This window comes from Garra rufa, unplaced genomic scaffold (genome assembly GCF_049309525.1).
Source record: "Garra rufa unplaced genomic scaffold, GarRuf1.0 hap1_unplaced_001, whole genome shotgun sequence".
Lineage (NCBI taxonomy): Eukaryota > Metazoa > Chordata > Actinopteri > Cypriniformes > Cyprinidae > Garra > Garra rufa.
Genome location: NW_027394276.1, coordinates 25,311,876 through 25,326,470, shown reverse-complemented (window position 1 = coordinate 25,326,470; position 14,595 = coordinate 25,311,876). Strand labels below are relative to the sequence as shown.

Sequence of the window (14,595 nt, the reverse complement as noted above, 5' to 3'; positions counted from 1 at the left end):
CGAACCTGTTTCCGCACTAAATCATTTGGAGAATTGAATGATTCAAATCAAATGATTTGGCATACTGAAGTCTTGATGTTGGTTTGTGAATCTTTATTCAGATCTGGAATCGGGACTTAACTTTGGTGTAGGTTTGCGAATCATTTGATTCAGTTTGGGACTTCGTGATTCATTTGATTCAGTTCGGGACTTCATGATTCATTTGATTCAGTTCGGGACTTCGGAGCGGGTTTGCAATTCATTTGATTCAGTTTGGGACTTCGTGATTCATTTGATTCAGTTTGGGACTTCGTGATTCATTTGATTCAGTTCGGGACTTTGAAGTGGGTTCACAATTCATTTGATTCAGTTTGGGACTTTGTGATTCATTTGATTCAGTTCGGGACTTCGGAGCAGGTTCGCAATTCATTTGATTCAGTTTGGGACTTCGTGATTCATTTGATTCAGTTTGGGACTTTGTGATTCATTTGATTCAGTTTGGGACTTCATGATTCATTTGATTCAGTTCGGGACTTCGAAGTGGGTTCACAATTCATTTGATTCAGTTCGGGACTTCGTGATTCATTTGATTCAGTTTGGGACTTCGTGATTCATTTGATTCAGTTCGGGACTTCATGATTCATTTGATTCAGTTCGGGACTTCGAAGTGGGTTCACAATTCATTTGATTCAGTTTGGGACTTTGTGATTCATTTGATTCAGTTCGGGACTTCGGAGCGGGTTCGCAAGTCATTTGATTCAGTTTGGGACTTCGTGATTCATTTGATTCAGTTTGGGACTTTGTGATTCATTTGATTCAGTTTGGGACTTCATGATTCATTTGATTCAGTTCGGGACTTCGAAGTGGGTTCGCAATTCATTTGATTCAGTTTGGGACTTCGTGATTCATTTGATTCAGTTTGGGACTTCGTGATTCATTTGATTCTGTTCGGGACTTCGAAGTGGGTTCGCGATTCATTTGATTCAGTTTGGTTCATCGGAGCAGGTACATGATTCATTTGATTCAGTTCGGGACTTCACAGTGGGTTCGCAATTCATTTGATTCAGTTTGAGAAATTGCAGCGGGTTCGCAAATCATTTGATTGAAATCGAGACTTTGGTGTGGATTCGTGTATCATTCGATTCAGTTCTGGACTTCAGTGCGGGTTCGTGAATCATTTGATTCAAATCAGGATTTTGGAGCAGTTCCTCAAAACAGTAGAAAACATTAAAACAAGGCTGTACAGTTATAAAACCAGTTATATATATTCATGGTTTTACTATAGTACAAGTGTAATAGTAGTAATACTTGGCATCTGCTTCACTTTATTTTTGCCAGTTTGTTTTATTAGTATATTTTTATTTATCGATTTATCTTTTTTAGAAGACATTGTTTGATAAGTGATCTCTGTTTAAAGCCCTTGAAAATAAAAAGTAGTGCTTGAAAAGTCCTTTTAGAGTATCTGCACGAACCCTGTTCATACTATGTAATATACTTTGTTCACTGTTTTTTTTCTGAAACGTCTTAGTTGGATGTTCATTTTATTTTATTTTTAAATGTAACAACTTGTTTCAGAATGTTTGGAGAAGATACAAAAGTAACATTTCAATAATGTTTGCAACATTAAAAAATGAAATATTCCCATAACATTCGGCTAATCAAGAAAAAACATAATTTTAAATTAATTAAAAACCAGACGTTTCAAAAATAACATTTTCATAACCTAAAGGAAACATTAGCTGTGGAACCACTATAGTAGCTTTTTATAACAAATCACAAATGTATGTTCATATTTTGCATTGCGGTGTCATACTGATCTATTCCTATCGTAGTCGTGTCTCTTAAACTGTGGCCTACCAGCAAAAGAACTGTTATTTCTCAAGTTGACCATGAACAACAGGAAGCATGTTCTTAAAAAGAGGAAAGAAACTCAAAAACTGATATTGCATTGCTTTGAAGTTGCACAAGCTCATGTGCAACAACATCATATTTGGCAGGCGAAGCAGAAAAACGGGTTCTCCTAAAGCCACAAATGCCATGGATCAGTTCATTAGAAATGCTTTATAGTATAACAATAGTGATACAGTAGCTACTCACTGTGTGAATATACAGGAACTAGACTAAATCTCACTGTGCTGCTCTGCAAAAGATCACTATCACGCTTCTCAGAGCTCACAGTTTGATCTGATCAGTGGTTTTCAGTATGAGCTGCCATCGAGGGGAGTTTTTTCAAAACTGCTTTTCTCGTGAGTGATCATTCAGCATTGTTTAGCAAGCAGTGTTATTTGCATGTTTTATGCACATGTACTGTAATGAGGACATAAAACAGAACATCATTCTACCAGGATACTTATATGCCTGCAGTACATGAACAGAAAGACAGCCTAATTAAAAATGGAAAACCAAACAAACATTTAAACTGAATCCTACTTTCTTAAGGGGAGACATTATAGGCAAAAACGCTGTGTTTTTTCATGCACCTGTCAAATTTGAGATTTTGGGCTTTCTGGTTGTTCATAAAGTATTTTTTCAGACTAGTGGATAGTAAACATCTAAAAGACACTGTTAAGTGTTTCTTCTATAGCACTTTATCTATTTGTGTCATTAGATTTCAATTACAATGCATATTTTAAAGGCCAAGAAATCTCCACTTCAGTAGCACTTATACACACCAAACTTTATATTTGTATTCCTGTCTATATACTGAAGGGGTTTCACAAAGGGATTTGTTCATTTTTAATTTGCTTGATTGTATACAACATTTTATTCCCCACAAAATTGCAAAAATATATTGTTTTCTGTCAGTATTTTCTGAATTTTGGAGTGACAAAATGAGATTCCAAAATTCCCTCTGTAAAAAAAAATGGCTCGAAAATGTAAAAAAAAAAATGTAAACAAGAAATTTGAAACTGACTTCATCCTGTGTTTAGATTTTTGTACTAGAAATGTTTGCATATTAGCGCATATTTCCTTAAATAATGCCTCATTTGCATATTTATACCTAACATTTAAAAAAAACTTGTAATACAAAAAATGTTTGCAATTATCAATGTAATCAATCAACTGTGTAAGCCAAAAACTAGTAGTTCATTCTTTTACCCTATACACTAATAGAAACATTTTAGATTGATGTTCAGCTAATGTTTTTTAAATGTTACTATTGTTGCAGAATGTTTAGAGAACATTCAAAAGTAACATTCTCTCATTGTTCGCATAACTAGGAAAATGATACATTGTAGCATACTATTATTTGTTTCACATACTGTTAAATACAGTAGGCAGTGTACATTGAGCATCTGGATAGTTTTTGTGTGTTTTTAGCAAAACTTCAAAGTCAGAGTGGCTTTAATGTCTCGCAGTAGCAGATCGTAAAACGCTTCACACAAAGTCGAGTGTTAAAGCCACAGGAGTCGTAATTATAACACTTGTGCTTTGAGCGGAAGCCCGCGAGAGTTTTTCCTCAACCGAACCAGCTGCTGTGTGTTTCAGATGGGCCATAATGAAGAGGGACTGCAGGCCGTTGATGATCTGGTCAGGAGGTACGTTCACTCCTGCGCCTGGTATCTGGGTCCGTTCTACAATATGGTCCGGTTGTTCCACCCAGACTACATTAAATCACTTCTGACAGCCTCAGGTGAGAATTTATAGAACTGTAAAGCATGAGGAGAAATGCTCAAATGTGTCATTCCTTCACTTGCTCACAAATGGATCCTTTGCAATGAATGGGTGCCGTCAGAATGAGAGTCCAAACAGCTGATGAAAACATCACAATAATCCACAGCACTCCAGTCCATCAGTTAACAAGTCAAAATTAAGTGAGTTTTTGCTTAAAACAAGTAAAATAATCTGCCAATGGGGTAAAAAAATAATAATCTAGCTGTCTGCTTGAAATAAGATTTTTTTTCTTACCCCATTGGCAGATTATTTAGCTTGTTTTAAGCAAAAACTCACTTAATTTTGACTTGTTTTTACTAAAAACAAGACAATAATTTTTACTTGTCTAGAAAATCCTTCCTGTTTCAAGAATTTTCAGATATTTTGGCTGGAAACAAGACAAAAAATCTAAGTAAGAAAAGCATTTTTTGCAGTGTTCCTCCAGTGAAAAAGTCCACCTCCTGTTGTCTCTCTCATCAAAATCCAGCCTCGTATTTGTTTAGAGCTGTTTTGCCTTGTAAACGGTGCTTGATCTGTGCAGATTTCTCTCCTGATTCAGATCAGACCACTTTTTCACTGGAGGAAGCGTTATTATGGATTATAGACTTTATTTTTTATTTAATAACGTCTTGATGGATTTGTTTCAGCTTTTGTCTCCTCACGATGTTAACTGATGGACTGGAGTGGTGTGGATTACTTGTGAATTATTGTGATGTTTTTATCAGCTGTTTGGACTCCCATTCTGATGGCACCCATTCACTCCAGTGGATCCATTGGTTAGACAGTGATGAAATGACACATTTTTCCAATTTTGCTGAAGAAATAAACTCAAGTACAACCTAATACGGGAGCTTCCTTGCGAAACATTCGCAGAAGTTCATCTCGGGTGTCTGTGTGAGGGTTGAGACGAGTGTTTCCGCTCTGAGGGTCACACGAAATATTGCAGCAGTCTCTGTTTAATGTCCACAAATGCATTCTAGAGCTTCCAAGCATTTGTTAACATCCCTAGTGTGCAGATGATCATCGGTTGCTATAAAAAGTGTTGTAATAACAAACTCTTTATATTTGTTCTGGCAGCGAACATTACTTTCAAAGACAAGATCTTTTATGGGTTTATGAAACCATGGTTGGGTAAGTGATGTCCAAACACATACTCTCTGTCCTACATAGTTTGCAAGAATTACAGTACAGTTTAAAAGTTTGGGGTCAGATGCAATTTGTTTTGAAAGAACGGATTCTTTTATCCATCAAGCATGCATTAAATTTATCATTTGTTAAGTTACCATAGATTTCTATTTCAAATGAAGCTGTTCTTTTGACATTTCTGTTCATCTGTGAATCCTGAAAAATAAAATATGATTTTTTTTCAACACTGAAAATCAGCAAGTTAGAATGATTTCTGAAGGATCATGTGACACTGAAGACTGGAGTAATGATGCTGAAAATCAGCAACACATCAAAGAAATTAATTACAGTTTAACAGATATTCACAGAAAATTGTGGAAGCCCATTTCCACCAATGAATATTTTTTTTTTTTTTAAAGGCTATTGCGACTTGTTATCTCATATTTGCGTGATACAAACTTGCAATTCTGACTTTTAAACTTGGAATTGCAAGATACAAACTTGGAATTGCAAGAAGAAAGTCGGAATTGCAAGAAAAATGTCAGACAAACTCGTAATTGTGAGAGGAAAAATTCGGAAAATTCAAGATACAAACTCGGAATTGCAAGAAAAAAGTCAGAATTGTGAGATACAAACTCGGAATTGCAAGAAAAAAGTCGCAATTACAAGAAGAAAATGTCAGAATTGTGAGATACAAATTCAGAATTACAATTAAAAAAAAAAATTCGGAATTGTGAGATACAACCTCGGAATTGCAAGAAAAAAGTGTGGAATTATGAGATAAACTCGGAATTGCAAAAAGAAAATGTCGGAATTGCAAGATACAAACTTGGAATTGCAAGAAAAAAATGTGGAATTGAGAAAAACTCGGAATTGCAAAAAGAAAATGTCGGAATTGCAAGATACAAACTTGGAATTGCAAGAAAAAAATGTGGAATTGAGATAAACTCGGAATTGCAAAAAGAAAATGTCGGAATTGTGAGATACAAACTCGGAATTGCGAGAAATTTTTTTTCATAATTGTGAGATACAAACTTAGAATTGCAAGTAATTTTTTTTTCGGAATTGTGAGATACAAACTCGGAATTGCAAGAAAAAAGTGTGGAATTATGAGATGACCTCGGAATTGCAAAAAGAAAATGTCGGAATTGCAAGATACAAACTTGGAATTGCAAGAAAAAAATGTGGAATTGAGATAAACTCGGAATTGCAAAAAGAAAATGTCGGAATTGTAAGATACAAACTTGGAATTGCAAGAAAAAAGTCGCAATTGCAAGAAGAAAATGTCGGAATTGCGAGATACAAACTCGGAATTGTGAGAAAAAAAATGTGGAATTGAGATAAACTCGGAATTGCAAGAAAAAAGTCGCAATTGCAAGAAGAAAATGTCGGAATTGTGAGATACAAACTCAGAATTACAAGAATTTTTTTTTTCAGATTGTGTGATACAAACTCAGAATTACAAGAATTTTTTTTCGGAATTGTGAGATACAAACTTGGAATTGCAAGAAAAAAATGTGGAATTGAGATAAACTCGGAATTGCAAAAAGAAAATGTCGGAATTGTAAGATACAAACTTGGAATTGCAAGAAAAAAGTCGCAATTGCAAGAAGAAAATGTCGGAATTGCGAGATACAAACTCGGAATTGTGAAAAAAAAAATGTGGAATTGAGATAAACTCGGAATTGCAAGAAAAAAGTCGCAATTGCAAGAAAAAAGTTGGAATTGTGAGATACAAACTCGGAATTGCAAGAAAAAAGTCGCAATTGCAAGAAGAAAATGTCGGAATTGTGAGATACAAACTCAGAATTACAAGAATTTTTTTTCGGAATTGTGAGATACAAACTTGGAACTGCAAGAAAAAAGTCGCAATTGCAAGAAGAAAATGTCGGAATTGCGAGATACAAACTCGGAATTGTGAGGAAAAATTCGGAAAATTCAAGATACAAACTCGGAATTGTGAGAAAAAAAAATGTGGAATTGAGATAAACTCGGAATTGCAAAAAGAAAATGTCGGAATTGCGAGATACAAACTCAGAATTGCAAGAAAAAAAAGTCGTAATTGCGAAATACAAACTCGGAATTGCGAGAAAAATAGTTGGAATTGTCGGCTTCCATACAAAACAGCTGTTTTAAATTGTACAAATATTTCCTAACTTTTACAGTAGTTTTGATCAAATAAAGGCAGCTTTGGTGGGCAGAAGAGACTTCTTTCAAAAACATTAAAATATGTCACTGACCCTAAACTTTTGTTTCTGTTTGTCAAGCTCTTCTCATGTGTTTTACAGGTCATTGTCTCCTGCTGCAGAACGGTCAGGAATGGTCACGCCATCGGCGACTTCTGACTCCTGCGTTCCACTTCGACATCCTCAAAAAATACGTTCACATCTTCAACCAGTCCACCAACATCATGCATGTACGTCAAGCACACACACATTTTAAAATCAACAGCATTTTGTAGTTTTGTGCATGTGAGGTCATTTGACCAGCAGAAACACCACAAGGTTGCAGATTTGTGAAAACAATCTACTTTGATGACAGATCATTTCCTGGTGTTTGTGTGTTTCGTGCTGCTGAACACGTCTCTCAGATACCGTGTTTACGTTGGCAGTGCCGACTGCACGCAAGCCGACCGCACGCAAGCCGACCGCTGACCTACAATGAGTTTAATCACTTTTATCACATCAGATAATCTGCCAGCTCAAACATTCAAGATATTTATCTGAAAGGAGAGAAGAAACAATTTCAGGTCATGATTTCAATGCAAAATCAAAAGAAGAAAATAAGAAATTATATTTTGCATAAAGTAAAGCCTTTTCTTAGATGTTCAGTTTATTTTAGTGTTATTTTACGATTATTAAGATGATATTATAGTTTTTATTAATGTTTATATTTTCTTTTTTAAGATTTAGCAATTTGGTTGTATGTTTAGTCATTTGTTTTTAATACGTCTGTATAATTTTTATTTTTAGTTGGTGGCAACTAGCTGAAACAAAATAAGTTTAAGGCTTTTTGGATTTCATTTTAATTTATTTCAAGTAGTACATTGTTTTTTCATAGTTTTATTTAATTATAATAATGATTTTAATTTTACTTTTTTGTGTTATTTTGTGGTCAATTATTTATTAGTTTTTGTTTGTTAAATTTATTTTTTATTCTTATATTTATTTATTTTAGTACTTTAACAAACTCCTTAATACTTTATATTTTTATGTCAGATAATGTTACAAAAAAGTTTTTTTTTATTGTTTTTTGATTTAATTATTTTAATGAGTTTATTAGAATATTCCTCAAATTCCCAGTATCAATTTCAATGTTCTTAAAATGTTTTTGTTATTTAAGCTAAATATTTTACAAAATATAAGATTTTACAGTGAAATCATGACCTGAAAAGGATTTTGTGCATGTTTTCTTCCTATTATCTTCTTAATTTGTGTTATAAATATAATACTTTATATTTTATGTCAGTTAATTTTACTAAAAAGTTTTTTTTAACATACAAATTTATCAAAACCTTCCCAAAATTCCCAGTACTCTATTTCAATGCTCTTAAAACCTGTTTTATGTTGTTTAATCAAAATATTTTACAAAATATAAGATTTAACAGTGAAGTCATGTCAATATCATCTTGAACATAGTAAAATATTTTTTTTACAGTTTTAGTTAATTATAATAAATGTTTCAATTTAATTTTATAAATTTGTGTGTGTTATTTTGTGGTTATTTATACTTCTGTTTGTAAAAAAATATGTGTATTTAGTTTTAGTTATATTTAGTTATTTTGGTACTTCAAATTAGTTTTAAGTTACCTACAAATTTATTAAAATGTTTCTCCAAATTCCCAGTATCTATTTCAATGTTCTTAAAATATGTTTTATGTTACTTAAGCAAATATTTTACAAAATATAAGATTTTACAGTAAAATCATGACCTGAAAAGCACTTTGTGCATGTTTTCTTCCAATTTCTTTCATCAGCAGTCACCACAATATCCCCTTCAACATAGTAAAATATTTTTTTTATAGTTTTAGTTAATTATAATAAATGTTTTATGTGTTATTTTGTGGTATTTTATATTAGTTTATGTTTGTAAAAATATGCATATTTAGTTTTTTTAGTACTTCAAAATAGTTTCAGTTAACTACAAATTCATAAGACTGTTTCTCCAAATTCCCAGTACTCTATTTCAATGTTTTTACAATATGTTTTATGTTAAGCAAAATATTTTACAAAATATAATATTTTACAGTGAAATCGTGACATTTTCACCTTCAGCAGTCATCAAAATATTATTTTCAATATAGTAAAATATTTTTTACAGTTTTAGTTCATTATAATGAATGTTTCATTTTAATTTTAGTATTTTGTGGTTATTTATATTAGTATCTGTTTGTAAAAAAATTATTTTTTTGTTATTTTAGTACTTCAAATTAGATTCAGTTAACTACAAATTTATTAAAATGTTTCTCCAAATTCCCAGTACTCTATTTCAATGTTTTTAAAATATGTTTCACGTTATTTAAGCAAAATATTATTTCTTATTTCCTCGGATTTTACAGTGAAATCGTGACTTGACATGTTTTTTGTGCATGTTTTCTTCCAATTTCTTTCATCAGCAGTCATCACCTATTTTTTAATAGTTTTAGTTAATGGTAATAAATGTTTCATTTTAATTTGAGTATTTGGTGTGTTATTTTGTGGTCATTTATATTAGTTTCTGTTTGTAAAAAATATGCATCTTTTGTTACTTTAGTACTTCAAACTAGTTTCAGTTGGCTACAATTTTTTTAAAATAATTTAAAAAATTCCAAGTACTTTATTTCAGTGTTCTTAAAATATTTTTTACATTATTTATGTTTTTTGTGAATGTTTTCTTCCAATTTCTTTCATCAGCAGTCATCACCTATTTTATAAATAATAAATAGTTCATTTTAATTTGAGTATTTTCTGGTGTTATTTTGTGGTCATTTTGTATTAGTTTTTGTTGGTTAAATTTAATTTTTATTATTATATTGAATTATTTTAGTGCTTTAACTTAAACTACTTTTTTTTATTATTTAACATGCAAATTTATTAAAACGTTCCCCTTTTTTTATAGTTTTAGTTAATGGTAATAAATGTTTCATTTTAATTTGAGTATTTGGTGTGTTATTTATATTAGTTTCTGTTTGTAAAAAATATGCATCTTTTGTTACTTTAGTACTTCAAACTAGTTTCAGTTGCCTACAATTTTTTTTTAAACAATTCAAAAAATTCCAAGTACTTTATTTCAGTGTTCTTAAAATATTTTTTACATTATTTAAGCAAAATATTATTTCTTATTTCCTCAGATTTTACAGTGAAACCTTGACCTGACATGTTTTTTGTGCATGTTTTCTTTCTATTTCCATCGGCAGTCATCACAATAGCACTTGTATTTCACACTGTCTTGAAAACGGAAGATGAATGCATGTCTGTACTGAAGTGCGAGGCGCTTTGCATGACCAGTGGTTTGTTCTGTGGTCACATGTGTTTGTTGTGTGATTCAGGCTAAATGGCGCCGCTTGCTGGCCGAAGGACACAACAGTCTGGACATGTTTGAGCACATGAGCTCAATGACACTGGATAGTCTGCTCAAATGCACCTTCAGCTGTGACAGCCACTGTCAGGGGTGAGTGTGTCCTTATGTCACACAGTACACCAATACAACAAAAAAAACACTCGTAACTCACGTCTGTTTTTCAGAAAACCCAGCAAATACATCTCAGCTATTCAGGATCTGTCTAAACTGTTGGTTCAGAGGCAGCATTACCTTCCGTATCACTGGGACTGGCTGTACTGGCGCTCCGAACAGGGAAAGCGCTTTCGCAAGGCGTGCGATATCGTACACGAGTTCACGGCTAAGATCGTGCAAGAACGCCGTTCCCAACTCGACCAGCAGGGACCTGCAAAGAACCACACGGAAAACCTGGAATACACAGGAGGATACAAGAAAAAAGACACGGATCTTATTGATCTACTGCTGCTGTCAAAAGCAAGTGTTTCTAAACATACACTAATTACGATTCGCTCTTCTGCTCAGCAAATCTGCATTTATTTGACTGAAAACACCGTACAAAATTGTGAAATATTTTTACTATTTAAAATAACTGCTTTCTATTTGAATATATTTTAAAATGTAATTTATTTTTGTGATCAAAGCTAAAATTTCAGCATTATTACTTCAGTCTGTAGATATTAAATCATTCTAATATGCTGATTTGCTGCTTAAGAAATATTATCAATGTTGAAAACAGTTGTGCTGCACAATATTTCCGTGCAAACTGTGATACGTTTTATTTTTCAGGATTCACCAATGAATAGAAGTTTCATAAGAACAGCATTTATTTAAAAAAGAAATCTTTTGGAACATTAGAAATGTTTTTACTGGCACTTTCCAGCTATTTAATTTAGTTAACACAAACGCATTGTTCAGCACAACTGTTTTCTACGGTGACCGGGAGGGGACACCTTCGGTTCACTTATGTTTGTCGTGGCCACGACATAATATCACGTTCCCACGAGTTAATATGACGTTCCCACGAATTAATATCTCGTGGCCACAACCTAATATCATGTTCCCACGAGTTTATATGTCGTGGCCACGACAAACATAAGTGAACCGAAGGTGTCCCCTGGCGGGCACCGTAGTTTTCAACATTAATAATCAGAAATATTTCTTAAGCAGCAAATCAGCGTATTAGAGTGATTTCTGAAGGATCATGTGACACTGAAGTCTGAAGTAATGATGCTGAAAATTCAGGTTTGGTCACAGGAATAAATTACATTTCAACAGATATTCAGACAGAAAACAGTTATTTTAAGTTGTAATAATATTTCACAATTTTACTGAATTTTTGATCAAATAAATGCAGCTTTGGTTAGCCGAAGCAACTCAAAAAAAAAAAACATTTAAAAATCCTAAATATTCCAAGTTTTGGCCACCAGTGTATTTATAGACTACTGCATAAAAGTCTTGTAATGTTTTTAAAGATGTCTCTTGTGCTCAATAAATCTACATTTATTTGATAAAAAATACAGAAACAATTAAGCAATATTGCAAAATGTTATTCCAATGTAAAATCATGTATTTTAATTTAATATACTTTAAAATATAATTTATTCCTGTGATGCAAAGCAGATTTTTTTTATCAGCTGTAACTCCAGTCTTCAGTGTCACATGATCCTTCAGAAATCCTTCTAATATAATGATTTATTATTAGAATTGTCAATGTTGGAAACAGTTTCAACAAACAATATATTTTTTTTGTAACCTGGGAGTCCTTTTTTCAGGATTCTTTAATGAATAATAAGTTAAAAAGAACAGCATTTATTAAAAATATAAATCTTTTCTAACAATGTAAATCTATGCTACCACTTTTTATTAATTTAATACATCCTTGGTGAATAAAAGTGTTAATTACTTTACTGACCCCAAACTTTTAAACAGCAGTGTATATCGTTAGAAATTTTTTTTTAGTTTTGAATAAAAGTCTTTTCATTGATCAAAGAATCCTGAAAAAAATGTGCATAGGATCCAAAAAATGTTTTTCAACATTGATAATAAATCAGTATATTAGAATGATTTCTGAAGGATCATGTGACTCTGAAGACTGTAATTCTGAAAATTTAACTTTAATTATAGATATAAATAAAATGGTAATGTATATTATTATAGAAAAACATTATACATTTTTACATTTTAATAATATTTCACAATATTCATTTTTTCTGTATTTTCGATGAGCATAAGAAACCTCTTTTAAAAACATAAAAGATCGTACTGACCCCAAACTTTTGAGCAGTAGTGTATATCACAAACTAAAATAAGTGTTTCATTAAGTTCATGTACACTACTGGTCAGTACATTTTTTTTTTTTTTTTTTTTTTTTTTTAGGAAATTAATACTTTTATTCACCAAGGATGTATTAAGTTAATAATTAAAAGTTTATTAAAAGTTAATAATAAATAATTTACATTGTTATAAAAAATGTATATTTTGAATAAACACTGTAGCCTTTAAACTTGTTATTCATGAAAGAATCCTGAAAAAAAAAAAAATCAGGTTCCAAAAAATATATATTGATATTATCCAACATTGATCTTTCTAATAATAAATCAGCACATTAGAAGGATTTCTGAAGGATCATGTGACACTTAAGACTGGAGTAACAGCTGATAAAAATTCAGCTTTTCATCACAGGAATAAATTCTATTTTAAAGTATGTTAAAATAAAAAACATTGTTTTACATTGTAAAAACATTTTGCAATATTACAGTTTTTTTCTGTATTTTTAATCAAATAAATGCAGCCTTGATGAGCAGAAGAGACTTCTTTAAAGACTATTACAAGTCTTACTGACCCCAAACTTTTGAGCAGTAGTGTCTATCACAAACTAAAGTAAGTGTTTTATTAAGTTCATGTATTTAATGTAATTTTCTCGTGTTCAGGATGAGAATGACAAGGGACTCACGGACGAGGAGATCAAGGCTCATGCTGATATGTTCATGTTTGCCGGTGAGTCTCATGTTCATGTATTGACTGCTTCCGTGTGTGTTTGGATGATGAAGCATCACCGTTGTCTTCATCAGGTCACGACACCACCGCCAGCGCCCTCGCCTGGATCTTCTACAACCTGGCCATGCATCAGGACCATCAGGAGCGCTGTCGAGCTGAAATCAGATCAGTGCTGCGGGACGGAGACGAACACGACATCAGCTGGTCAGAGAAACTCATTCAGAAAAGAGCTTTACTGCAAACACACTGCACATTTTATACTGTATACTACTTTCAAGAGCATTATAAAACGGTTAGTTCCATTCCTCAATTCTGATTGGTCAGCAGCTGTGTTTTATTCATGATACGGCACTGCTATGACCGCTTCACTCAACGTTCTGTGTATCATTGAACCTCCTTAGCAACCACCCTTAGCAACGTAAACAAAGCTTTAGCAGTTAGGGACTACTTTTTACAGCGGAAGGCAGTTAATGATTTTACTTTATGAAAACGTACAACCTAATATATATAAATTAATAAATATTTTTGATATTAATATTTTTATTGTGTGGTAACCGCTTCGCGTCGTGCCTAACAACGCCCTTCAGCCGTGATTTATTCACGATACAGCACGGCCTCAAGTACCTTATTGCTTTTATAAAACAGTTAACACACAATAAAAATATTAAAATCAAAAATATATATTAATTTATATATATTAAGTTGTATGTTTTCATAAAGTAAAATCATTAACTGCCTTCCGCTGTAAAAAGTAGTCCCTAACTGTTGCCGCTGTGTTTACGTTGCTAAGGGTGGTTGCTAAGGAGGTTCAATGATACACAAAACCGTTGAGTGAAGCGGTCATAGCAGTGCCCTATCATGAATACCAGAGCCATATAAAAAGAGAGTTGCGACACTCCCATAGGCTTCCATAGGAACTGAGGAATGCGGAAGTAAAGCGTGTCATGGAGCGGTCAATAGTTCCAAACAACCAATAGCTCCTCCATTGAAGCCCATTCATTTCAGCGCTTCTCAAGCACAGTCGCAAGTATATTGAAGAAATTACTGCATTTCTTTACATTTTAACGCATCAGTTGACCTCTCGAAAAACTGGCCAATAGTGGTGTTTTATGAAGCGTGTTATAGTTAATGTTTATCGTTAAAAAAATAAACAGTTAAACTGTAAATGCAGCTGGATAACGTGAGAAACACCGTAATAGCGACCATAACCAGATACTAGTTGTCATACTTTTATGTTTTTAGTCTTTCTGCAATCTTTCTCTCACTGTAGGAGGTTGAATGAGTTTCAGTAAAGACTGCATT

General features: G+C 32.6%; 1 protein-coding gene across 1 annotated transcript; it reads left to right on the top strand.

Annotated features, from left to right (window-relative positions):
- Window positions 1-3,468: 3,468 nt before the first annotated feature.
- LOC141302372 (cytochrome P450 4F3-like) lies at window positions 3,469-14,155 on the top strand. The gene is made up of 8 exons (XM_073832416.1): window positions 3,469-3,613; window positions 4,711-4,764; window positions 7,047-7,174; window positions 10,286-10,407; window positions 10,482-10,770; window positions 13,227-13,293; window positions 13,368-13,497; window positions 14,131-14,155. Exons 1-8 carry the CDS (start codon window positions 3,469-3,471, stop codon window positions 14,153-14,155), a joined length of 960 nt encoding a protein of 319 aa, XP_073688517.1.
- Window positions 14,156-14,595: the final 440 nt, after the last annotated feature.

Excerpts from the sequence above, each read along its gene's own strand:
- LOC141302372 (XM_073832416.1), top strand. The coding sequence starts at position 3,469 with ATGGGCCATAATGAAGAGGGACTGCAGGCCGTTGATGATCTGGTCAGG. Across the intron at positions 4,765-7,046 it reads GTTTATGAAACCATGGTTGG|GTCATTGTCTCCTGCTGCAG; the intron begins GTAAGTGATGTC and ends TGTGTTTTACAG. Across the intron at positions 10,771-13,226 it reads ATCTACTGCTGCTGTCAAAA|GATGAGAATGACAAGGGACT; the intron begins GCAAGTGTTTCT and ends TCTCGTGTTCAG.